This window comes from Mesoplodon bidens (assembly GCF_964165515.1).
Source record: "Mesoplodon bidens genome assembly, chromosome: 3".
Taxonomy (NCBI): Eukaryota; Metazoa; Chordata; class Mammalia; order Artiodactyla; family Ziphiidae; genus Mesoplodon; species Mesoplodon bidens.
In genome coordinates, this window is record NC_138178.1 from 178212288 (window position 1) to 178235880 (window position 23593).

General features: G+C 63.7%; 1 protein-coding gene across 2 annotated transcripts; it reads left to right on the plus strand.

The window, feature by feature from the left end:
• Positions 1-3038: 3038 nt before the first annotated feature.
• ADSS1 (adenylosuccinate synthase 1) lies at positions 3039-21561 on the plus strand. Of its 2 annotated transcripts, none has more exons than XM_081230372.1 (13): positions 3039-3325; positions 10217-10319; positions 13237-13299; positions 14071-14121; positions 14349-14415; positions 15589-15696; positions 15793-15874; positions 16393-16519; positions 16977-17131; positions 17867-17991; positions 19452-19549; positions 20955-21075; positions 21177-21561. In XM_081230372.1, exons 1-13 carry the CDS (start codon positions 3134-3136, stop codon positions 21280-21282), a joined length of 1398 nt encoding a protein of 465 aa, XP_081086498.1. In that variant the 5' UTR covers positions 3039-3133; the 3' UTR covers positions 21283-21561. The 2 variants fall into 2 exon arrangements, with proteins under 2 accessions (XP_081086498.1, XP_081086499.1); XM_081230373.1 differs by having other exon boundaries at positions 3040-3325; positions 20955-21104.
• The last annotated feature ends 2032 nt before the right edge of the window (positions 21562-23593 follow it).

The window sequence follows — 23593 nt, forward strand, 5'->3', positions numbered from 1 at the left end:
CCGTGGGTGAATGTGGTTTGATCACAATGGCTGTGATGATGTGGGTAGGTGGATGGATGGATGGATGGTTGGATGATGGACAGACGGGTGGATGGATGGTGGACAGATGGGTGGATGGATGGATGGACAGGTGGATGGACAGACGGGTAGATGGAGGAAGGGAAGGACAGACAGGTGGGGGGAGTGAGAGGGTGGGTAAATGGGTAGAGGAGGGTATGGCTACATTAGCACATAGGTGGCTGTGTGCATGGGTGGACAGGTGGATGGATCGGGAGGGGGGACAGCGGGAGGGGTGGGCCTGAGGGGCCCTGCCTGCTCCCACAGAGCCCCTAGAATAGGGGCAAGGGCAGGACAGTGGTGAGATGAGCACAGCTCTACGGGGCCGTAATTTACAGACATAAACCTCACCTGTTGTAAGTGTATGTAATTCAGCTACCTTTCCAGCAGATTTACAAGATACTGCAGTCATCACCGTGATCCACTTTTGGTATATTTCCATCATGCCCCCAAAGTCCCCGCATTCCCGATGTGGCAGCCGCTCCCCGTTCCCCCTTCCCCCAACCCCAGCCACCGCTAAAGTACCTTCTGTCGCTACAGATTGGCTTTCCGTGGATATTTCGTGGAAGTGGGATCAGACAGTAAGTGGCCTCGTGTGACCGGCTTAGCATGTTTCTGAGATTTGGCCGGGCTGTAGTGTGTCAGGACTCCGTTCTTTCGTGTGGCTGAAAAATGTTCTGTTCTGTGGCCCGACCACATTTTGTTCATCCGTTCGCCTGTCTGTGGACGCTCGGGTGGTCTCCACGTGAGGCTTTGTGAGCAGCGCTGCCGTGAACACGTGTGTGCTGCCTGTGTGTTTTCATTTGTCAGGGATAGATTCCTAAAACGAGAATGGCTGGGTCATATGACAAGTTTATGTTCCCCTTTTTAAGAAATTGCCGAACTTTTCCAAAGCGGCTGCACCAGTTTTCACTCCTGCCGGTGCACTGTTTCAAGTTCCAGGGGCACCTGTGTCCTGGGGCACCACGTATGACGTAAGGTGAGGTCCCTTGATGTGTGGCCCCAGAGAGTGGGAACCCTGGGCAGCCGAGCCTGTGTGCTTCTGCAGGGGGTGGTTCTAATTTGGGCTGGGCCATGTGATTGGCAGGGCCCCAGCTGCTGGGCCTGAACAGGGCTGTTTATAGAAAAGCCTGACTTCCCCCAGGCCTGCTGGCTATTTATAGATCCGGGCTTGGAGGAGTTGGTGCCCCGGCCAGCGTCTGGCCCTGCAGAGCCCGTCTGTACCCCCACGGTGTCCCCTTGGCCCCCATGAGCCTCCATCTCACACCTGCTGGCCCAGAGCCCCGGTCTCCCGCAGGAAGGGCCCGGAGCCAGCAGTCCCCGCCTGGGGCCTTCAGCACCACCCAGTGGTGGACAGAGAGAAGCATCACCACCAGCCCCCTTTGACGTGACTCCAGCAAATCCCTCTCCAGGGCTCCTGGGGCCATCCTAAAGCTCAACTCCTGCATCTGGAGACAACAAAGAAATCTCCCAGAACCCTCTTGGTCCCTCCCGCTACCATCCCGCCTCCTCCCTGTTGACACAGCCAGCCTCCCACGCCCTCACTCCCTGAAACACTTCGCCCCCCTGGCCACAGCCCCCCCCTTGCCAGCCCACGGTTCGCCCCACCCTCAGCCTCCCCAGCCCTCGGTGGCTTCAGAGCCTGGCACCTGGCCCTCCTGACCCTGCTCCAGCCGATTCCCAGGGCTGGTGGCTCACAGAAGGCCGTGGGGGCGGGGAGGGGTGCTGCTCGCCCCCGCTCCGTCGCTGTCATCCAGGGAGGCCTCACACCTCCCTGGTGTAACCCCCGGTGTCCCCATGTGCGAGGAGAGGGACTGGGGCACAGAGGGGCCAAGGGCCCTGCCTAGGGTCGGAGCCAGGGCTCTGGCCAGGAGCCCAGGGGGCTGGAGGATGCAGGGGTGGGGAGGGGGGCGGAGGAGCAGATGCAGCAGTCCTGGGACTCGAAGCACTGACTCTCCAGGGGTCTGTGACAAGCCCAGGGTCCACTCCCTTGCTCCCGGGGAGTATCTGGCCCCCTGCCTCTGGCTTGGGAGCCCAGGGAGCTCAGTGGCTCTCTGAGCCCTGGGCAGAGGCCAGTGGACAGGCTCCAGGCCCCTCTGCACTGAGAGTCCCCCCAGGGGCACTCCTACCCCCAGGGGCCCATCCCTCGCCCCTTCTCCGACCCGTAGGGCCAGTCGTGTCCAAGCCCAAGTCCACTTAGGGTGTGTATGTGGCAGGGTAGAGCGGGCGTTCACTCAGCTGGGAACACAGGAGCCCAGCAGAACATGGGGCACCCTCTCTGGGCACCCAGTCCCTGCACAGGCTGGGGCAGGGAGGAGGTCTGGTGGGGCCTCTTGGACACCCGGCCCAGTGCAGTTGGTGAGCATCACTGGCCGCTCCAGTGCCCAACCCTTCTCCTTGGACTCGGGGCCCTGACACCCGAGGGCGGCCGGGCTCCTGGACTCAGCCCGCCTGTGATACCAGGGTGCCCAGTGCCAGACTCCGGGGCCCCTGCCCACGTGGGAGGGCGAGGGGAGGGGGGACGTTGGTGGGGGAGACACTGTCCTCTCTCTGCGTCCACCAGAGGGCGCCCGCGCCAGCCTGGAGAACCCGGGTTCACCGCGGGGCAGGTGCGCACCCCGAACACCCCGAGTGGGGCGCAAAGACGCAGCTCCCTTTTGGCAAACCGCACTCCCGCCCTGGAGGGGACCCCCCCGGTTTCTGGAACGCCGAGGTCCTGGACCTAGCGGGGCGGGCGGGGTGGGTCGCGGCGTCCAGGCCTCGCCTCGGGGAAGGCGAGCGCGATAGCCCCCAAGAGCATTCCCGGGGCTCCCCCGGCCTGGCCGCGTGGAGGGACCCCGTAGCGCGCCGCCGGGCCTGGCACCCCCCAAACCCTGGCCCGGCCCGCGGCCCCACCCGGCTCCGGGGTGGTTGCGGGGGCGGGACCCGGCGGCCTGGAGGTCACGGCGGCGCGTCACGGCGCCTGAGAGCCCGCCCCCGGCCCCGCCCCCCGCCCCGGCCGGTTCCTTTTAATGGCGCGGCGCACTGGTGCCGCGGGCTCTCGGGCGGCCCAGCGCAGCGGAAGAGCCGACCCAGCATGTCGGGGACCCGAGCCTCCAACGACCGGACCCCCGCCGCAGGCGGCGTCAAGCGGGGGCGGCTGCAGCACGAGGCGGCGACCACCGGCTCCCGGGTGACCGTGGTGCTGGGCGCGCAGTGGGGGGACGAGGGCAAAGGCAAGGTGGTGGACCTGCTGGCCACGGACGCCGACATCATCAGCCGCTTCCAGGTGCGGGCCGGGCGCCGGGTCCCTCCCCCACCCGCCCAGCGAGCCCCCCTCCCCTCCCCTCGGACCCAGACGGACCCTGTCCTCCCTGCCCTCCAGCCCTCCCGGGACACGCCTCTTGGACCCCTCCCCTCCCGGGACACCCTTCCCAGCCGTCACCCCCGCCCACTCACACGCACACACCACCCACTCACAACCCCCTGCCACTCATGGGAGCACACGCTTCGCTCCCCCACTGCCTCCCCCAGGGACCCCGCCTTCCCCACCAGCCCCACCCCCCCAGGGCAGTGGGCCAGGGGCAGAGCTATAAATACAAGTCGCTGAGTTGGGGACACCGGATCCTCAGGGGGTGGGGTGTGCCGTGGGTGTGACACTGGGCCCTGCAGTGTGGGGGGCGGGGACCCCAGCTTCCCAGTGGTTTGAGGGCCACGGAGACACCCTCCCTTCCTGGTTCTGTCTGGGTCTGGGACTGGGCTGGCTGACCACAAGGGGTCAGTGCACGCTGAGGAGGCTGAGTGCCCAGAGCCCAGAGCCCAGAGTGGAAGCGAGCAAGGCCCCTCTGAGAGGGGTGGCCCTGGAGGGTCAGCCAAGCAGAGGCAGAGGCCAGGGCAGGACAGCGGGCCAGGTCCTGACGGCAGGCAGAGCAGGGACAAGGAAGAGAGGAGGGAGCCTCGGACTTACGGCTGGGGCGACCCCGTGTCTGGCAGTGCCAGCCAGGAGGCCAGACACAAGCTCTCTCCCCTGAGGGCCCAGGGCGGGGCCTCTGCCGGCTGCGGGCTGCTCTCTGCACCCCGTCTGTCCTGACTGCCACCGGGCACTCCCCTGGGGCCCCGTGCCATGCTTGCTGCTATGGGCTGACTTACAGCTCGGGGCGCACAGGGGTCAGCTTTGGGGTGCGTGCATTGGTGCTGCCCAGGTTTGCAGCCACGGGCGGGAATGCTGCCAAAAATGAGGAAGGGATGCCCTCTGAGCTCCTCCTCCCTGGCTCTGTGGACTCATTCCTGAGCTCCCGCCAGGTGGCCTGGGGCTCCTGCGCCCCAGGGGAGGCCAGCATGCCGGGCTTGGGGAAGACGCTGCCATCTGGACCACTCCTGCCTGACGCAGACAGTGGGTTCCTGGAAGGTGCTTCCTGGGGTGGTGAGAAGTCTCCCACCCTCTCTCTGCCCTAAGCCACGGCGAGCAAGTCCACTCCTCTCCCCTGGACCCTGCAGCCGGGCACGTGGTCCATGCCCACTCTCCTCCCTCTCCAGCTCAGGGCATCCCCTCCTGGGGCCTGTCTGCTCCAGCAATGATGCCCAGGGCCCTCCGTGTGACCTGCCACCTCTGGTCAGCCTCGCCCACCCGCCTGTGGCCGTCTCCCCTCCTTGAAGTGACCTCGGGGCTTTGCAGGTACCCGTGAGAGCCCTCATCTTGAAGCCACCGGGATGTCCTGGCTGTGGAGATGGTTCTGGAATGAGGCCCTCCCTGCTCCACCACCTGGGTCAGCAGGCCAGGCCCTGCCCTCTTCCGTCGCTGGACAGGACCAGCCAAGGGCAGAGCAGGCTGGAACCCCCCACCCACCTGGGGGGCCCCCTAGGCACCCTCTCCCCCACCCATATTCTCCAACTGACATCAGTACATTTCCACCTGCAGGCCTCTGCTCTGCAACATGTGGGAATAATTCCCAGCTGTCCTGGGAGCCCACTGTGGCTTCTGCTCTCCAGCCTCCAAACAAGCTGGTGAGGCGGGGCCTCAGAAAAGTTGAGCAGTTGGAATAAGTAGCACTTATGGGCCCTCACGTGTGCCACACCCGCATGGCAACAGCGCTGGGCGTCAGCGGCTGGCACGGGGAGGGTCCAGCCCATGCCCCGGGAAGGCTGCTTTTACTTAGAGCGTGTATGCGTGAAGCCCAGAGTCTTAGCCTTCACGCTGCACCTTGACCCCAGGAGCTGGTCCAGCTCGGGAGCCAGGGGCCAGGGCAGCTGGCGGTGGAGTCGTGTGCAGGGCATGGGCGGGGCTGGGCTGGGGCCCGTCTGGGTGGCTGCCTAGAAGGGCTAAAGCCAGCCAGCCCCAGTGGCCGGAAGGGTCCCCTGGCCTGTCACCGGGGCCTGGGGCCGTCCTGAGTGGCAGCTGCCACCCCGGTGGCTGCCCTGGTCCCAGGCTCTGGTCTTGCTTCTGCTCACCCTCTGCCACCAGCAGGCCTGTCTTCCGTCTTGGCTCTGGTACAAGTGGGAAGCCCTTTGGTGGCCTTTGGCCACCTGGCTCACCTGGACTCACTTTCCTCCTGCCCAGAGGCGGCCTGGGGCCAGAGCCACCCGTGCCCCCAGCGGCCTTCCTCATTTCTTCCCATCTCAGTGGTTTGGGGCCTGTGGTCAGCAAGCACCCCAAGACCCCCAAGACCTTGCTTACGGTCCAGAGACTCAGGCCTTAGGCCCCTCCTGCTGTTGTCTTTGACTCCAGGACCCGTTTCCTGGCAGCCTCCCCTCTCCCTGAGTGGAGGGTGCGCAGCCCTGCCCTCCACCAGCAGCAGCCCTTCTGCAGCCTGGGTCCCTGGTCTGCCCCAGGGCTGGCTCCCTTCTCTCCTCATTCGCAGCCCAGCCCCTTGGGCTCAGGGATGGCCACGCAGCCTCCCCCTTTCCTCTCTCTGGTTCAGCTACTGCCGCAGCGCTGCGGCAGAGACCCCGGAGCCCATCCGTCAGCGGCCTCCCCGCGCTGGCGCCTCATGCCCCCTCTGCACTTTGCAGGGACCCTCGGCCCGAGCGGCCGAGGGCTCCGCTCGCTCCCTGGGAGTCCCCGCCCCTCCCCTGGGCTCCGTGCTGAGCGTCCTTCCTGCTGTTTGGCATCCCCCCCAGGCCCCCCCGCCCCACCCCCGCCCCCGCCTCCGCCTCCGTGGTCCAAATAGGAGCCTAAGAGCCCACACACCTGGCCTGGCCGTCGGGCCTCGGTGCCAGCCCTCCTTCCATTCCCAGAGTTGCCTTCGTCAGGCTTTGGGCCCCCGCCCAGGACCCCGAGGCCTTCTCGCGCACTGGGCAGGGTTTCAGATTCCCCTCCTTCCAAGGGCAGTAAGACAGCTCGGCACGAGGGCGCGGCCGGGTTTCCCTGGGGGAGCACCACCGTTAGTTCCCAGGGGGCTGTGGCAATGGGCACGGTGGTCTCACTCGTTGGGGGCCGCGTCCTGCGGCTTGTTGGTGCTCTGGGACCCCTCTCCCCGGGAGGGCGACTGGGAAATGCCTCACCTGGAACCCCAGGCTAGTCCAGGAGCCTCCGACGGGGAGGGAAAGTGGGGAAAATACCTGGTGTTGTTCCAGAAGCAGCCCCCCTTCCACGTGTACACCCTCCCATGACACCGGGCCCCCGGCAGTGCTCCAGGGGGAGGGCCTCCGCAGGGTCGCCCAGTCCACGTGGAGCCCGCGCCCTCCTCCCTCCAGGCCTCACCCCAGTGCCTCATGGGACAGAGGAGGTCTGTTGGGGGTGAGTGAATGAGTGGGTGAACGAATGAACTGCAGGAGCCTGCCAGCAGAGCAGACACACAGGAGCTGAGGGCTGCCTGGGCGCGTGCACTCCCTGGTTTCACCCCGACCCTGCTGTGGGGAGTGCAGTTCACAAGGGTCTCCAGCCGGAAAGCCGGCCCCTTGCTGCGTGCTGTACGCAGCGCCCCTGATAACACCCGCACTGCCGCTGCCCAGAGGCCTCCTCCCCCGCCCATGGCCGCACCCGGCGGCGTGGGAGCAGCTTCACAGCCTCTGAGACACTGTCGCCCCGCACTCACCCTCTCTGCTGTCTTTGTCCACTCTTCCCTGGCCCCCAGAGAGGGTGGGCTGGAAGGACACCTGCAGAGGCAGGCAGGGTCAGGGCTGGTGAGATGCCCCAGTGGGTTGGCCTTGGCCCCGTTCCTGTGTCCCTGAGCGAGAGAGCCCCCCTTTCTTAGATCCCTGCTGCCAGGGAAGCAACAGGCAGGAGCACCCACCAGGGAGTTTGAGTGACCGGCCAGGCCACAGGGGTGGCTTCAGCATCCCTGGGGACTCAGAGCTGTGCCTGACCCAAAGCTGCATCACGGAGGGGAGAACCTGGAGGCTGGCAGAGCCCTGAGGGTCCCCCTGGGACACAGAAGAGGGGTGAGGCCAGCTCCAGCTCACTCTTGCGGGGCCCCGGGCATGGAGCTTCCGGAACCTGCCCACCCAGGGACGGGGAGGCAGGGCGCCACCCAGGAGCGAAGGCCCTGCAGAGGCAGCCGGGCTGGGCCTGCAGGGCTGGAGCCTTAGGAGGGCAGGTGGGGTGTCCCCGCCCCGACCTCACCCCCTGACTGTGCGGCCAGGAGAGGGCAGACGGGGGTCTCTCTGGGGCGGTCACCTGGACCTCTGCAGAGCTGCTGGGAGGTGCGCCCTGCGGGTCAGCAGACCCTGAGCTCAGCGTCCAGGGCTGGCTCACGCCCCTGGGAGTGGACTGTGACCCGATGCCCGGGCCCTGCAGCCAGCAGGGGTCATCTGCCTCCCACAGGCCCACAGTGGCCTGCGCCTGTTCCTAGGCGCTGGTGTTTACCCCAAACAAATGTGGTGTGTGCTCAGGCCAGCTGGCGTTGGCACTGGGCACTTGAGAGCAGGGGAGGGAGGTGAGCCGTCTGGACCCCCACCGAGGCAGGCAGGATGCGGCTGGCGGGGGGACAGTGTCTGGCATACGGGGAGAGCATCTGCAAGCTGCCATCTGGTCTAGCCTGGGCCCTGCTGCAAACTCCCTTCTTGGGACCTCAGTTTCCCCATCTGTGAACGGAGGCCACACACCGCAGGCTGACCCGCCTACGGCGGGAAACCTGACCCTGGGTGTGAACTCCGCGGAGAACCTCATGTGAGGGGACTCACTGCACGTGTACCGAGGCAGGGGCAGGGCGAGGACGGGGGTCTCGGTGGGGGACACAGTTGACCCCCAAACCCGGGGCCCATCAGTCACGGTGACTCAGATGGTCAAGGCTGAGCCCACCGCCCTACTCCCCCGCCCCCCACACCACGTCAGCATCAGTTCCCTTCCCTCCCGCAGCCCCTCTGGGGTCCCTTCCCTGTCTCCCTCCGTGGCGGCCCCCCCGGTTCACCCCCCAGCACAGTCTGCATCCGAGCGCCCCGGGGCCTGACACCGCCCGCCCGCCCGCCCTTGCTCCCAGGGCCCCCCCTCCTTGGCCCCCAGCCCCCCGTCGTGCCCTTTGTCCTTCTGCTTCCCCCGTCATTTGTTCAGAGTCATTTGTTCAGAGCCTGCGCTCAGCTCCCGCAGCCAACCGCCTGGCTCGGGGCGCCTGGGGAGGCCGCAGGCTGGCCTCCAGCAGTCGTCGGCCTTCGGGGGCGGATGAGCCGAGGGACCCGGCACCGTCGCACAGCAGGGCCTCGGGGATGCACAGCAGCATCGCAGCGACCCCAGGAGTCGATTAGAGGCAAACCCACCCGAGTCCTCCAACCCCCGTGTCAGGCCAGACAGGCCTCCCCGCGTGCGTTTGACAAGCGGAACGCTGGGGTGTCTGGGGACCCCCGTGGAAGGGGCTCCTAGCCGGGCCGTGGTGGAGCCGTCTGGCACAGATCGCGGCCGAGCCCCAGGGCGAAAGGGGTATTGTGGGTGAGGTTGGGCTCTGGCCCCGCTTCTTAGATTACCCGGGGGTGCGGTGAGGTCCAGGGGGAAGAGGCCCTGGCCGGGTCTCCTGGCGCCTGTGCCCCCCGGCCTGGGCCATCTCGGTGGGGGGGCCCAGGAGACGTGTAAGTTTCATCCATCCCCAGCCTGAGGAGCAGGTGCTCCTGGCGGGAGGAGGCCGCCCTCATTCAGCCCTGCCTGGACGGGGCAAGGAGAGGCCTCGTATGGGGGGAGCCCCACCCTGCCGGGCCCTGCGGAGTGGAGGCTGAAGCCCTCACTGCCAGCAGCCACGGCCCCCTCCACAAGGCTGGAGGACGGCGGGGCGTGGAGGATGGAGGCCCAGCCGTGGAGAGCCTCCGCAGATGGACGTGTGCTTCTGCAGGAGATTAGCCGGGAAGGTGGAGGCGGGCTGGGCTCCGAGGCTCTGGGGACACAGCGGGCCCCCCAGGGCAGGCCCACAGCCGCTGGCACCAGCCGGAATGTGCCCCTCCCCGGGCCCTGCTCACTGGCTCTGGGGACCCACGTGCTGGGGCCCGCGATGTCCGCTAGTGGCCGGAACTGGGACTGGAGGCCGGTGCCCCTCAAGGGCAGGGCCTTCCCCTGGCTCCCCTGACTCAGCCCCACCAGCCTCAGAGTGGTTTTTCCCTCTTTATTCTTGGATGGGAGACACAGGCCCCAGGGAGGGTCCCTGCTGAGAGGGTGAGGGGCCCTGGCCCTGCTGGCCCATGCCAGCACCCAGTCCCCTCACCCGGCCGCAGAAGGGCTGTGCTGTCTGGCCCGCCCGCTGCTTCCTCGGAGCTCGGGCTGTGTGGCAGCAGGGGCCGTGGGGGCCTGAGTTTGCTTCCCGGGATGGTTGGGCCCCCTCATTCCTGCATCAGAGGTCGGACCCCCAGAGGGACTCATGGGCAGGGCAGGCAGGGCTCTGAGTGTGTCCGCAGCTTCGGGGGCTGCACGAGCCAGCCTCCTTGGAGCATCAGCACGTGACGGTCCTGCGTGTGGGCCAGCCCCTCTCTTGGACCCAGTCCCCTGGCCAGGCCCCTTCACCCCATCCCAGGAGCAGGGCCCTAACCCAGCACCCCAGACGTGCATCAGAGCCGACCACTGGGCCAAACTCCCCAAGTCCAAGCATGGACGGCACGTCACACTCCTTGGGGGACGGGACCACCACCCCGGGCAGCCCAGAGGGGGCTCCTGAGCACCTGCATTTAGAGCTGCCTGGAGTGAGGCCGGTTGCCGGGCAGGCCTTCCCAGGGTGGGTCCAGGCCCCCGGGCTCCTGGATGCTGAGCCAGTTTGTTTTCTGTACCCAGGGGGGCAACAACGCCGGCCACACGGTGGTGGTAGACGGCAAGGAGTACGACTTCCACCTGCTGCCCAGCGGCATCATCAACACCAAGGCCATGTCCTTCATTGGTGAGTGCCCGCCCCGCCCCACCCCCGCCTGGGATCCTGAGCGTGTGAGCAGGAGAGACCTGGGACGTCATCCAGCCCAAGGGCCCGGTGTGAGGCCTGGACGCAGCCGGAGAGCTGGGCTGGACCCCCGCCCCCCCGTCCTGCCCAGCGTGAGGACCAGGTGCTCCTGGCCAGGAGGGAATATAACCTGCTCAGCCGGGGCCTCGACCCTGGGCCGGGAGGTTCACGGTCCCAGCCTCAAGCGGGAGCCCTCGCAGAGGCCTCTGACCCGGGACCTGTCCTCAGAGCCCCTCCCAGAGCCCAGGACCCCACCCAGCCTGGGCCAGAGGGAGGGAGAGTGCAGGAGGCTCCCCTGAGCGCTCAGACTCCCGCAGTGTGTGTGTACAGGCCTGTGTGCCTGTGTGGGTGAGCGCACGTGTGAGTGTGCATGTGTATGAGTCTGCGTAGGCGCATGAGTGTGAGCGTGTGCGTGCGTGTGTGCAGATACTGTGTGTGCGTGCTCTTGTGCGTGTCCTTAAGTGAGCGTGCGAGCGGGGTCGGGCCTGGCTCCCCTGTTCCTGGCCTGCCCGGGCCCCTTCCCATTGCCTTCTGCTGCCCCTCCCCCCATGGGTCACGCGCTGGCAGCTTCTGGTACTTTTCCTTCTGGCTCTTTCCACGACTGGGCAGGCCCACACTCGTGACATATCTGCCCCGCCCCCTCGCTGGCTGGGAAGCTGGGAAGCCGGGGTGGCGCGGCAGGTGTGTGCCCGGCGGTGGCAGGGGGTCTGCCCTGCGTGGGAGCCCAGGGACACGGCGGCAGAGGGGCCGCAGGGGCAGTGGGCAGTCAGGCTGAGCAGGAGGAAAGGGTCTCCCGGAGCCTCCGCCGTGGGTGAGGACGGGGCGGCGAGGACGCCAGCTCACCCGGGACCCCACGCCCGGGGTGGGAGCTTTGCTGCAGGAAGCTGCTCAGCGCCAGCCTCGGGTGCTGGGCCCCGGGCCCCTCTGGGAGGGAAACGAAGCCAAGGAGGCACCGCTCGACCAGGGGGCGCTCTGCCCGGTCTCCGAGGAGCTGGGGGTGGGTGGGGGCCAGCGGTCACCGGGGAGCATGGGCAAGGGCTCAGCTCGGCGGTCAGCGCGGCCAGACGGCGACGGCGGCGGGAAGCCCCTTAGCAAGGGCAGACCAAGCTGGCACTCACACAGCTGCCCCTCCAGCCCGGGTCACTCCCCCAGGCCCAGCCACGTGGTCATTTCAGGACTCGTGGCATTTAGGTGACCTTTTGTGCTCGGTGTGGCTTGCATCGTCTCTGAGTCACTCCCGTCTGGACCCATGTCCCGTGTCCCTCGGCCAATCCCGGTGCTCAGAGACGGGCTCCTCCCAGGAAGGCAGCGGGGGCCCTGCCCAGCTGGTTTTGGTCTTAGAGGAAGGGGCCAGCGTTGGCTTTAGCCTGGGCCCACGGTGACCTCGTGACCTTGGTGAGCCCCTCCCTTCCGTGGCCTCAACCTCCGCCCTCTGTAGACCCTACGTCAGTTTTACGTGGATGGGGAAGCGTGGCTCCCCCGAGGCCCTGTTTGGGTCCCAGGAACGGCTGGAGGCTGCATTTCTCCGCACCTCCCGCCTTCCCATTTCCATGCCACTTAAACAAAACACAACAGCTTTACTGAGGTATAATTTACGTACCATGAAGTTCACCCCTGTGAGGGTACGATTGTACATCCATCATGATTCAGTTCTAGAACATTTTCCTCCCCCTGAGGAGTTTCCCCTCCCCCCTCCCACCCCACCCCCGACAACCACTGATCTGCTCTCTGTAAATGCTTCATGATGGCTTTTGTTTTGACTTGACCGTTTACTTTATTGTGATAAAATGTACCTAATACAAATCGACCATCTTAGCCATTTTTAACTGTACAGCTCAGTAGCGTTAGGTCTGTTCACGTCGTTGTGCAGGCCCTTCACCACCATCCGTCTGCAGAGCTGCATCGTCTCCCTAAACAGAACCTCCGTCCCCATTAATACTCACTCCCCCTTCCCCCCGCCAGCCCCTGCCCCCAGCACCCTACTTTGTCTCCATGAGTTTGACTTCTCTATGGACCTCGTACACGTGGATCATACAGAATGTGTCCTTCAGCGTCTGGCTTATTTCACTTTGTATAGTGTCCTCGAAGTTCATCCATGTCGCCACCTGTGTCAGAATTTCCTTCCTTTTTAAGGCTGGATAATATCCCAACATGTGGATGAACCACGTCCTTCTGTTGATGGACGCCTGGGTTGCTTCCCCATCTTAGCTATTTTGAACGATGCTGCAATGAACATGAGAGCACGAATTTCATGCTGTTTTTGTTTTTATTTAGTTTAAAAATAGGCTATTTTATTTTTAAAATTAACTTAATTTATCTGTTTTTGGCTGCGTTGGGTCTTCATTGCTGTGCGCGGGCTTCCTCTAGTTGCGGCGAGCGGGGGCTACTCTTCTTCGTTGCGGTGCGCGGGCTTCTCATTGCGGTGGCTTCTCTTGTTGCAGAGCACGGGCTCTAGAGCGCAGGCTCAGTAGTTGTGGCGCACGGGCTTAGTTGCTCCATGGCATGGAGGATCTTCCCGGACTAGGGATTGAACCCGAGTCCCCTGCATTGGCAGGCGGATTCTTAACCACTAGGCCACCAGGGAAGTCCCTGATTTTGTTTTTAGATTTTTTTTTTTTAAGGTGGACCACTTTTAAAGTCTTTATTGAATTTGTTAACAGTATTGCTTCTGTTTTATGTTTTGGTTTTTTGGTTATGAAGCATGTGGGATCTTAGCTCCCACATGCGGGATTGAACCCGCACCCCCTGCATTGGAAGGTGAAGTCTTAACCGCTGGACAGCCAGGGAAGTCCCTGTGCTGTTTTATACGTAAGTCCCCCGCGTCCATGATACGATTCAGTCTTGTGTCTGTGTGTTGCAGGCAATGGAGTGGTTGTCCACTTACCAGGCTTGTTCGAAGAAGCAGAAAAGAATGAGAAGAAAGGTAGGCCCGTGTTCCCGCAGACCCGCCCCGCTCAGGACACGTGCATGTTCCCAGCGGCCAAGTTGCCGGGTGGCTCGCCATGTGGTTTCTCCTGAGGGCGGCGGCAGGTGGACAGGTGGGGCGGCTTCCACGGCTGGCCCCCTGCCTGGGCCTGCTGGCTCTGCCTGTGCAGGAAGCCAGGAGCGGGCAGTCCAGAGGCCCCAAACTCTGGCTCCAGGCCACAGCCTCAGTGTCGCAGGGGAGCTTTCATGATACTGGGGACAGGTGGCACTGGGAGATAAAGACCAGGCTGTCCAGGAAGGAGCCCTGGAACCTGGAATATGACCCTGATGTCTGGCTGAGACTGGGGACCATTGGACCGACCATGCGAGCAGGGAAGAATGTTGTTCCTGGGGGCTGTTCAGGGGCAGGAGGCTGGCAGGCAGTGCGAGGCCACCAGCCAGGCATCTGGGCAAGTGGGACCTCAGTGGCTGTTTAGAGGCAAGCTGATGACACAGCAGCCCTGAGATGCCGTGGAGGAAGCACAGCCGCGGCCTCAGGGCTCAGTGCAGGCATGAAAAGAGCGAGTGGGACCCTGGCCCTGGGACACGGGCACCAGGAGGTGCCGGGACGGAGACCCCACGGGGAGACAGGCTCGCCCATGGAGACGTGGGTGGACGTCCCCGGGGGGGGGGGCCCAGGACCCCCCCCAGAGAGGCCACCACGGGGAGGGCCCGCCGCTAACCGGAGGTGACTCTGTGGCCCGTGGCCAACCACATGCCGTGTCCGCAGGCCTGAAGGACTGGGAGAAGAGGCTCATCATCTCTGACCGGGCCCACCTCGGTGAGTCTCAGGCCCTCCCTGCCCACCTGTGAGTGACGCCCCCATCCCCACCATGGCCTGGGGCTCCCCCAGGCCTTCTCCAAGGGCTTCCGGGGGTGCCAGGTCGGGATCACTGCCCCCACTGGCAGATGGGGAGATTGAGGCCCGGGGGACCCCAGTGCGTCCCCGGAGGCCCTGTAACCGTCTGTCTCTCCTGCTCGTGGTGCCCCCGCCGGCCCGGCCGGCAGTGTTCGATTTTCACCAGGCGGTGGATGGGCTCCAGGAGGTGCAGAGGCAGGCCCAGGAGGGCAAGAAGTGAGTAGTGCGTGTACTCAGCTCGTGGCCCTCGAGTCCACGGATGGAGAGCTGGGGGCATGTGGGGTGGGGAGCGTGCGTCCACCCGAAGCCCCCAAGGACGGTGCCCGTTGGTTCACCCCCCTGAAGCCCAAGTGAGCCGCCTCTCCCCGGGGCCGCGCCGTCCTCCCCGACCGCCACCCCGCGGAATGCCCGTGCTGTCTGTCACCTGCTGCGTCCCCCACCCCTGCTGGGATCGCAAGCCAGCCTTGACCACAGCTCCGTCCTGGCACCTCGTCCTGCCCACCAGCTCTCGGTGGCCGTTCACTGGTTCTCCAGAGATGTTTATTAGAAGGTGCCAGGGACGGTTCTCAAAGCCGGGACAAGGATGCAGCAGACCAGCGTACTGCCTCTCACACACACGTGCACACGCGCCTGCACTGCCCACATTCACACTCTGCACACACTTGTCCACAAGTGCACATGTACGTACACATGCATGTACCACACACATCCACACACACACACACCGGTGCACGCATGTCTGCACACAAATGTGCATGCACCACGTGCACTCACGGCACACGCTTATACACAGGCACACATGTATGTGCGCACGTGTATGCACTGCACACATTTCACACGCACGTGCTCATACACAAGTGTGCACATGCTCTCATAGGAGCACATGCACTCACAAACATGCACGCGCACACACAGGGCTTGGCCACATGTAGGTGGCAATGCTGAGCCTGGCTAGGCTGTGGCGGGCAGAGAGTACAGGATGGGCACAGCTGGGTTCCAGTCCCGGAGCAGCAGCCTCCCTGCCAGGCGAGAGGGAAGCCAGGGCAGAAGGCAGACAGGCCGGGGAGGGCACCACTGGGCACTGGGCCTCAGAGGGTGGGTAGGGGAGGGTCAGGGCTGGGAATCAGACCCGGGTGCCACCACTGTAGCCCCGGGTCCCTGGAAGCTGGCCACATGAGGTGTCCTGTGGTTCTCATGGCCGTCCCAGACCCCCGGGTGCTGCTGCTGGGAGGGACCCTCAGATGTCACCCAGCTCGACCTTGATTTATGAGGCTGGAAACTGAGGCCTGAGGGGCTGGCCGGGGAACCTGTGTTCCCAGGCTCCTCCCCCAGGCCCCGGGCAGGCTGGCCTGGGCGACCCGAGTTCACAGCCTGTGGCCTGTCTTTTAGCATCGGCACCACCAGGAAGGGGATTGGACCAGCCTACTCGTCCAAAGCGGCCCGCACGGGCCTCCGCATCTGTGACCTCCTGTCGGACTTCGACGAATTCTCCACCCGGTATCTGACCTGTCTGTGACCCCAGGGGAGCCTGGCCAGGGAGGTGGGCTCAGGGCTCCAGGGGGCCAGGGGTCTCAGTCATTGTCGCTTCTGCAGATTCAAGAACCTGGCCCATCAGCACCAGTCCATGTTCCCCACTTTGGAAATAGATGTTGAAGGTCAACTCAAAAAGCTCAAGGTAGATAGAGCTGGGCGCCTCGGCAGCAGGGCCGACCCCGCCGAGGGTCTGTGTCCCACTGACGGTCCATGCACATTCGTGCAGTGCACCTGTCGCATTATCACAGGTGGCCTGGGCTTGGGGGCCATGGGCCTCCCGTGGGAACCCCCTGGCCAGCCGCGCTCACGATGGTCTTCTCAGGAGGCCGGGTGCTCCCCTGATGGCCTGGGCCCTCGCCTCCTCTCTGAGGAAACTGCCCTAGATGTGCTGGGGGACGGAGGCCGACCCTGTCTGTCTAGAGCAGGAGCAGGCGGGAGACAGGAGGATGTCAGCGCAGAGCCCTTCTGGAAGTTTCCGGGGCTGGGACCCCAGCTCCTCCAGCCTCGTCTGGGGCTGTAAATGTGACAGGGCGGGACGAGCGGGGATATCTGCAGACCGAGCCCCTCGCTGGGCGGGAATTTGCTGGAAAAGAGAGGCTGTGGGGAGGAGGCCAGCGCTGGGTGGACATCCTAGTTCCTGCATCCTCCCCCTTCCCCCAGGGCTTTGCGGAGCGGATCCGACCCATGGTCCGAGACGGCGTTTACTTCATGTACGAGGCGCTCCACGGCGCCCCCAAGAAAATCCTCGTGGAAGGCGCCAACGCAGCCCTCCTGGACATTGACTTCGGTACGTCCCGGCCGCATCCCCACAAACCCCGCCTTTCAGAGACAGGCGTGGTGCGGCCTCCCTGCATGGCCACGCTGCCGGCCGCGCCCAGGAAACCTACCCCCCTTGTTTCCCTAAATTCAGCCGAGAGGGGAGGAGGGAGAAGTTGGGCTGGAGGGGAGGGAGGGAGGGCGAGAGAGCCCGGCGGGGCCCCAACTGCCCCACGTGGGCCTCTGTCCACCCTGTCCCCGACCCAGGGACACACCAGCACCGAAGCCCCAAAGCCGCAAGGCGCAGGCAGGGGAGGCATGCACCGTCCAAACCCGAGCGACCCTCTCCCTCCCCTCCCCGCCTAGCTCATACCCACTGCACCCTGTGCCGGCCACTCCCCCGGGATGGTCCCCCTGGAGACCCTGCCAAGGGGGACCCCTGGGCCCAGGTGATCTTCGGGGTGGGGGCCTGACCGGCTGTCTCACAGGGACCTACCCCTTTGTGACGTCATCCAACTGCACGGTGGGCGGCGTATGCACCGGCCTGGGCATCCCCCCACACAACATAGGCGAGGTCTACGGCGTGGTGAAGGCCTACACCACACGCGTGGGCATTGGCGCCTTCCCCACTGAGCAGATCAACGTGAGTCCCCAGCCCCGCGGAACCGCGTGGGCACCTGGTGGAGGGGCCTGGGGAGGCTAATGAGATGCAGGAGGCTGCCGCTCCAGCCCCGTCCCGCGCCGTGGCCGTACACAGTGGAGCCCCTCGGCTCGGGAAGGGCACCGAGAGCTGTGTCTCTGCTCCATCCTCGGGGGCACAGGCCACCTTCGTCCTTGGGGGCCTGAGCCCCCCTGGGTTTGGTCTCAGCCAAGCTAGAGCAGGGCCAGAAGCACCGCCCCCGCCCCGCCCAGCAAACTGCTCTCCAGCCTCGTGGGTGTTTCTGGAAGCTCAGGACACCGCCGGCCTTCCTCTCACCTGGCCTTGTGCCCTCATGGCTGGCGAGCACCCGAGACTCTTGTCCTGGGCAGATGTCTGAGAGCCAGAGTGGGAAGGGGCTTGAATGAGGCACAGGGATAGGGATAGGGACCCCTGAGAAATAAACACACACCTGCCCAAGGCTCAGCTGCAGGGCCAGGTCAATCCACCCTCACCTGCCCGCGAGGCCCAAGAAGGAGGTGCTGGTCAGTGCGGCCCTACCTGTGGGGTCTCAGCTGGGGCAGGTGTGCCGGGGGCCAGGGAAGCAGGCGTGAGGGGGGGTGATGGCCAGGGGCTGCAGGAGGGTCGGAGGGGAGGGCAGAGGAGATGATTGTGAGCGCCAGGCAGCCGGGCACAGGCTCCCTTTCCCGTGGCACCGGGGCCCTCTCTGTCCCCACGCAGGAAATCGGGGACCTGCTGCAGAGCCGCGGCCACGAGTGGGGCGTGACCACGGGCAGGAAGAGACGCTGTGGCTGGCTGGACCTGATGATCCTCAGATACGCCCACATGGTCAACGGATTCACCGCGTAAGTGACACTTCTGGCACATCTGCTGCTGAGCCCCCCGGGTGCCCTTGCACCCCGGGGTCCGGCCCTGAGTCCCCAGACACGATGGGAGCAGGGGAGCTGGGCATCGGGGCTCAGGGCCACTGTCTCCCCACGCAGGGTGATGTCACCTGAGGGAGACCCTTCTCCACGGCGAGGCCACAGTGGGGTGATGTGGAGGCCCACGCAGGGCACCTTGGAGCTGGCCCTGCGGCCAGGCCTGCACCTCCTCCTGAGCACAGACAGGGCTGGGGCTCCCCCACTAGCTGTGCCAGCGCAAACGCCGTCACTTCAGTTCCCCCAAACCCCCAGGGTGACACTGGGCTCCTAAGAAGGGGGCAGAACAAAGCCCCAGCAGGAGAGGCCACGCTTGAAGCTCGCGAGGCCCCGCAGAGAGGCGGCAGCAGGGACGCAGCCTGCGCTGGTCCTGGAGAGCGGCCGCCGGGTGTACAGTCCCTCGGGCACCTCCGCAGGTCCCCCCACTCTGGGGCCCCGGTCTGCGAGGCTGTGGACAGTAAGATGACCCCGAGGGGGCCGGGAGCAGCAGCCCCCCTCCTCCGAAGCGGCACCCCCGGGGGGCAGGGCGGGCCCCCCACAGTGCCCCCGAGACCAACCAGGCAGCCGGGCTGCTCTGGGTGATGGTTGTGGTTTCAGCGGCTCAGACCTCGCCCTGGGAAACGAGGGGCTTCGTGCGAACGGAGGACTTGCTGCTTCCTCCCCAGAAAGACGGGCCAGGGTGCGAGGTGCACGCTTGTCACAGCACACGGCCCACGAGTTACCACAGCCGCGCTCGGCGTGTGTGGGCCATCCGTCCGCGGGAGGCACAGGGACGAAGTGGCCAAGGACACGGTGTCCAAGGTCCCAGACCCGCAGTCCTTGTGTGCAAAACGGGGGGATGCAGCCTCCCGGGGCCCTGAGGGTAACGGCCCAGCCCGGGTCAGGGCACTGGCGCCGTGCACGGTGGCCCACGTGGGCTCGGGAAACCCAGGGACACCCACCCAGAGGCCCTTGAGGCCTGGCCGTGCAGAGATGAGAAAAGGAAAGGGAGAAACTTGCGTGAAGCCCGGGCTCCCTGGCCCTGGGCGGACGGTGTGGGAGACCCTCAGGGGTGGACGATGTCAAGGGCACCAGTGGTCTCGGCCCAGGCTCGGGGTCTCCCGGGTCAGAGGGGCATGGACGGGCCCAAGGCTCACATGCCCAGACCCTCAAGGCGGCCGTGAGAAGGGCAGAAAGGACAAGGCCGCCAGATTGGGGTCCCCATGGGGTGCTCAGGGCCAGGTGGGCCAGGTGGCTGGAGCTGGGTTCCAGCCTGGCCATAGGCGGCCTTTTCCATCCTCCTCTCGATTCCTGGCAAGTAGAGGAGAAGCGAGGGGTGGAGCCCAGACAGGAGAAATGATGGCGTAGCTGACCGCTACTCAGCGTCTCGCTGTGGTTTTGGACAGGCTGGCCTTAACGAAGGTGGACATCCTGGACGCCCTGGACGAGATTAAAGTCGGCATCGCGTACAAGCTCAGCGGGAAGCGGATCCCCTACTTCCCAGGTGCGAGCACGGTGGCTTTCCTGTCCTTGGCCTGTCTCGCGGGACCTGGGAACAGACGTGACCCGTGGTTTCTGGGGCGAGGGGACAGGGTGTACGTGTTGAACACGTGGGGTGAGTACGTGTCTGGAGGACTCATCCTGATTCTGTCTGTGGCAGGTTCTCACCCCGATGGGAGGCCTGGCCGGGCCTTGGGGCAGTTGCCAGGCATCCATGGTCTGGGAAGGGCTCAGAGGGACTCAGAGGGACCGGCCTGACCCCGGGACCCTGGGGGACCCTCAGGTGCCTGGAGTCAAGGCCCACCTCCCGGGAGCAGGGGACTCACCTGAAATAGCTGACGTCAGGTCTGGGCGCTCAAAGCTCTGGGCAAATAGGAAGACGAGGGGCTTCCCTCGTGGCACAGTGGTTGAGAGTCCGCCTGCCGATGCAGGGGACACGGGTTCGTGCCCCGGTCCGGGAAGATCCCACATGCCGCGGAGCAGCTGGGCCCGTGAGCCATGGCCACTGAGCCTGCGCGTCCGGAGCCTGTGCTCCGCAACGGGAGAGGCCAGAGCAGTGAGAGGGAGGCCCGTGTACCAGAAAAAAAAAAAAATAGGAAGACGACTTTGACCTAAGAAAACATACATTTTTGATTAGACTCTTTAAGGTTCTAACTGGAGTTTCTGTGACCAAGCAAGCATCCTTTCTTTTAAAAAGCATAAAGGCAGTGCTGTTTTCCTGGGGTCACAGTTACTTGTGCATCTGCACCAGGGTCACGTGACCCCACCCTCACCAGTGGCCATGGGCGAGCTGCCCCCCGCTGCCCCACCCCCAGCACGTGTGTACACCCACCAGTACCAGCGGCTGTGGGAGACCCGTGCGTCCTCTCGGCCAGTGTGCCCCAGCCCTACTGACCCTGAGCTTTGAGAGGCCGCAGCAGGATTGTGATGTGACCCCAGGGGAGCATTTGAACTTGGAGCGCATCCAGGGCCCTTGCAGTGGACGGCTCCTTGCAGCATCTGCTGACAGTAAGGGGTGGTTGGTGTCTGCTGTAGCCCTGGAATCCCCGCCAAGTGGGGTCCCTGCCCCGAGGAGGGGGATATAGATCCTGTAGGACCTCTTGACACTTCAGGACCCTGGATCCCCTTAGAATTTCCAAGCAGGGGCCTCAGAGTTCCTCTCATGATGGCTGTGGACGTTGCAGCAGAGCGCATAGTGAATCCGTGTCCAGGGTGGCATGTCCCCTGGGCTGGAAGGGGTACAGCCAGTGTCCAAGAACCACCCCCACCCCCTGAGTAAACCAAGCAGGGCGGCTTGCCTTCCCCGCCTCTGAGCCCCGGGGCAAGCGGACCCCAGGCTGGGGGTCCCGGGCCTGTGGCCGAGCAACTGTCCGCAGCACGTGGTTCACCCCGGCCCTGCGTGTCCCCAGCCAACCAGGAGATTCTGCAGAAGGTGGAGGTGGAGTATGAGACGCTGCCTGGGTGGAAGGCAGACACTACGGGCGCCAGGAAGTGGGAGGACCTGCCCCCGCAGGCCCAGAGCTATATCCGGTTTGTGGAGAACCACGTTGGAGTGGCAGGTGGGTGCCCTGAGCCCTGGCTGCCCCCTCTCCCCGCCGCGCCCTGGGCTGAACCTCCCCTTTCCCTTTCAGTGAAATGGGTTGGTGTTGGCAAATCCAGAGATTCGATGATCCAGCTGTTTTAGACAAAGACAGAGCTGATCCCGGCAGGCCACGTCCACGCCAGCAGCCACAGTAGTGTTCTTTCCCAGCCAGCAAAACCAACGCCGTATACAAAGAGATTTGAAAACTATTTTCTGTACTTTTATATTTCTCTTTAAGCCTTCGGCTCCACCCACTGACTTCTACAACAACTTGAAACATCTGAAAACCAGTGTTGGGTACATTTTAAAAAATCCTGCTGTTTCAAATGAGCCGAAGCGCTCAAAACAGAGACCTTTTATGGCACGTGAATTGTCACATGGTTGTATGCCTGGTTGGAGCCGTTTAGTAATAAACAAATCCGACAGCCGCTGAACGGTAGTGAGCAGTGCATGTTTTGTTCTGACTTTGTCGTCGTCATTTTGACTTTTAAACGCTGGAAGGCGCCACTTTGCCGCATCAGCAGTCTGGGTGACACACATTTTCTTTTGTTTTTAATAAATATATTTATTTATTTATTTATTTTTGGCTGCGTTGGGTCTTCGTTGCTGTGCGCGGGCTTCCTCTAGTTGCGGCGAGTGGGGGCTACTATTCGTTGCGGTGCGCAGGCCTGTCATCACGGTGGCTTCTCTTGTTGCGGAGCATAGGCGCACAGGCTCTAGAGTGCAGGCTCAGTAGCTGTGGCGCACGGGCTTAGTTGCTCCGCAGCACGTGGGACCTTCCCGGACCAGGGCTCAAACCCATGTCCCCTGCATTGGCAGGCGGATTCTTAACCACTGTGCCACCCGGGAATCCCTGACACACATTTTCGTGTCACGAAGCCAAGCTGTGAGTTTGCTCAGACCACAAAATGCAACCAGCCCAGGGAAGAGAGACCACGGGCATTAAACAGGTTTTCCAGAACTAAACACCTCAACAGATTCACCCTAGCGCCCCGAGCCCTTCCCCGCAACCATCAGTCCCCTCCGTTTCGGTGGAACAGCCCCTGGCCCCATCCCTCTTGAGTCCCCTGGGCTAGGAAGCCACTTCTCAACTGGCTGAAGCTGCAAAGATCCTACTGCAGTCTGCTGAACCGGAAGCTGAGTGGAAGCTTCCTTAACCCTTCACAGTTTGGGGTAGGTTTAGAAAAATAACAGGTCTTTTGGTATCATTTCAGAGAGGGAAGGGATTATACATATGGAGAGACCTAGAGTCTGCTGGGCTTAAATCCTATGTGCTTTTTTTTTTACAAACTATTTCTTTATTTACTTTTGGCTTCATTGGGTCTTCATTGCTGCGTGCAGGCTTTCTCTAGTTGCGGCGAGCGAGGGCTACTCTTTGTTGCGGTGCACGGGCTTCTCATTGCCGTGGCTTCTCTTGTTGCGGAGCGAGGGCTCTAGGCGCGTGGGCTTCAGTAGTTGTGGCTCACGGGCTCTAGAGCACAGGCTCAGTAGTTGTGGCGCACGGGCTTAGTTGCTCCGCAGCATGTGGCATCTTCCCAGACCAGGGCTCGAACCTGTGTCTCCTGGGTTGGCAGGTGGATTCTTAACCACTGCGCCACCAGGGAAGCCCTAAATCCTAGCTTTTTAGAGCTGAGGATGCCAGCTGGGTTCACTGACATTGGGCCGCTGCCAACTCGGCTTGCTTCCCATGGACCCTGCCGGCCCCAGGCGGTTCCGCAGGGTCCGGTGTCACCGGCTTGCACCACGGAGCCCCAAACTCATGTGACAGCATGTTGGGTGAAGGGGCCACAGATCGGGTGTGTGGCTTCACACCCGCCAGCGAACTTTTCCAAACAGTGCCGAGAACAGGCTTCAGCAATTTGAAAGATGTCAGGGGCATGCGTGTGGACCGGCTTCCTCGGGCAGCAGGGCTACAGGTGAGAAGCGCCGGCAGAAACTGATCTTGGAGTTTCCCAAGAATTATTTCCTCCCACGACAGAGCAAGAGGGACGAAAGGAGAGGCCAAAGGCAGGGTGAGTCCTTAAGGAAAGAGGAGGTGGAGCCCAGCTCTTCTCCCTGCCCCCGGGGATACTGTGCTTCTCCTGACCACATGACCATCCTGCTACGACAGAGGGATGTACGCTTTGAGCAATCAACCAGAGTAGGCGTTTTCCAAAGAAATCATTTCATTCTGCATAAAAAGCTGCACTCCTGGCTTGGCAAGCTCAACCTGCAATTTAAATTACAAAGCTGCAAAAAGCCACTATATTATGTAGTAGCTGCTAAATTCTCCACTCGAATACGAGCTGTTCTTTCCTTTGATCTCTGGACAAAATCTTGGGGAGGCAGCCCCAGGCAATGTCTTTGAGTATCTGCAGGTGTTATACAAGGTGAAAAGACACCAATTTGGAGGGGAAATCATTCTTCCCTGGCACCAGCTTCCTCACTCCCGTGCGGCCCAGGGACGGGAGGCTGTGTCCTCTGGGT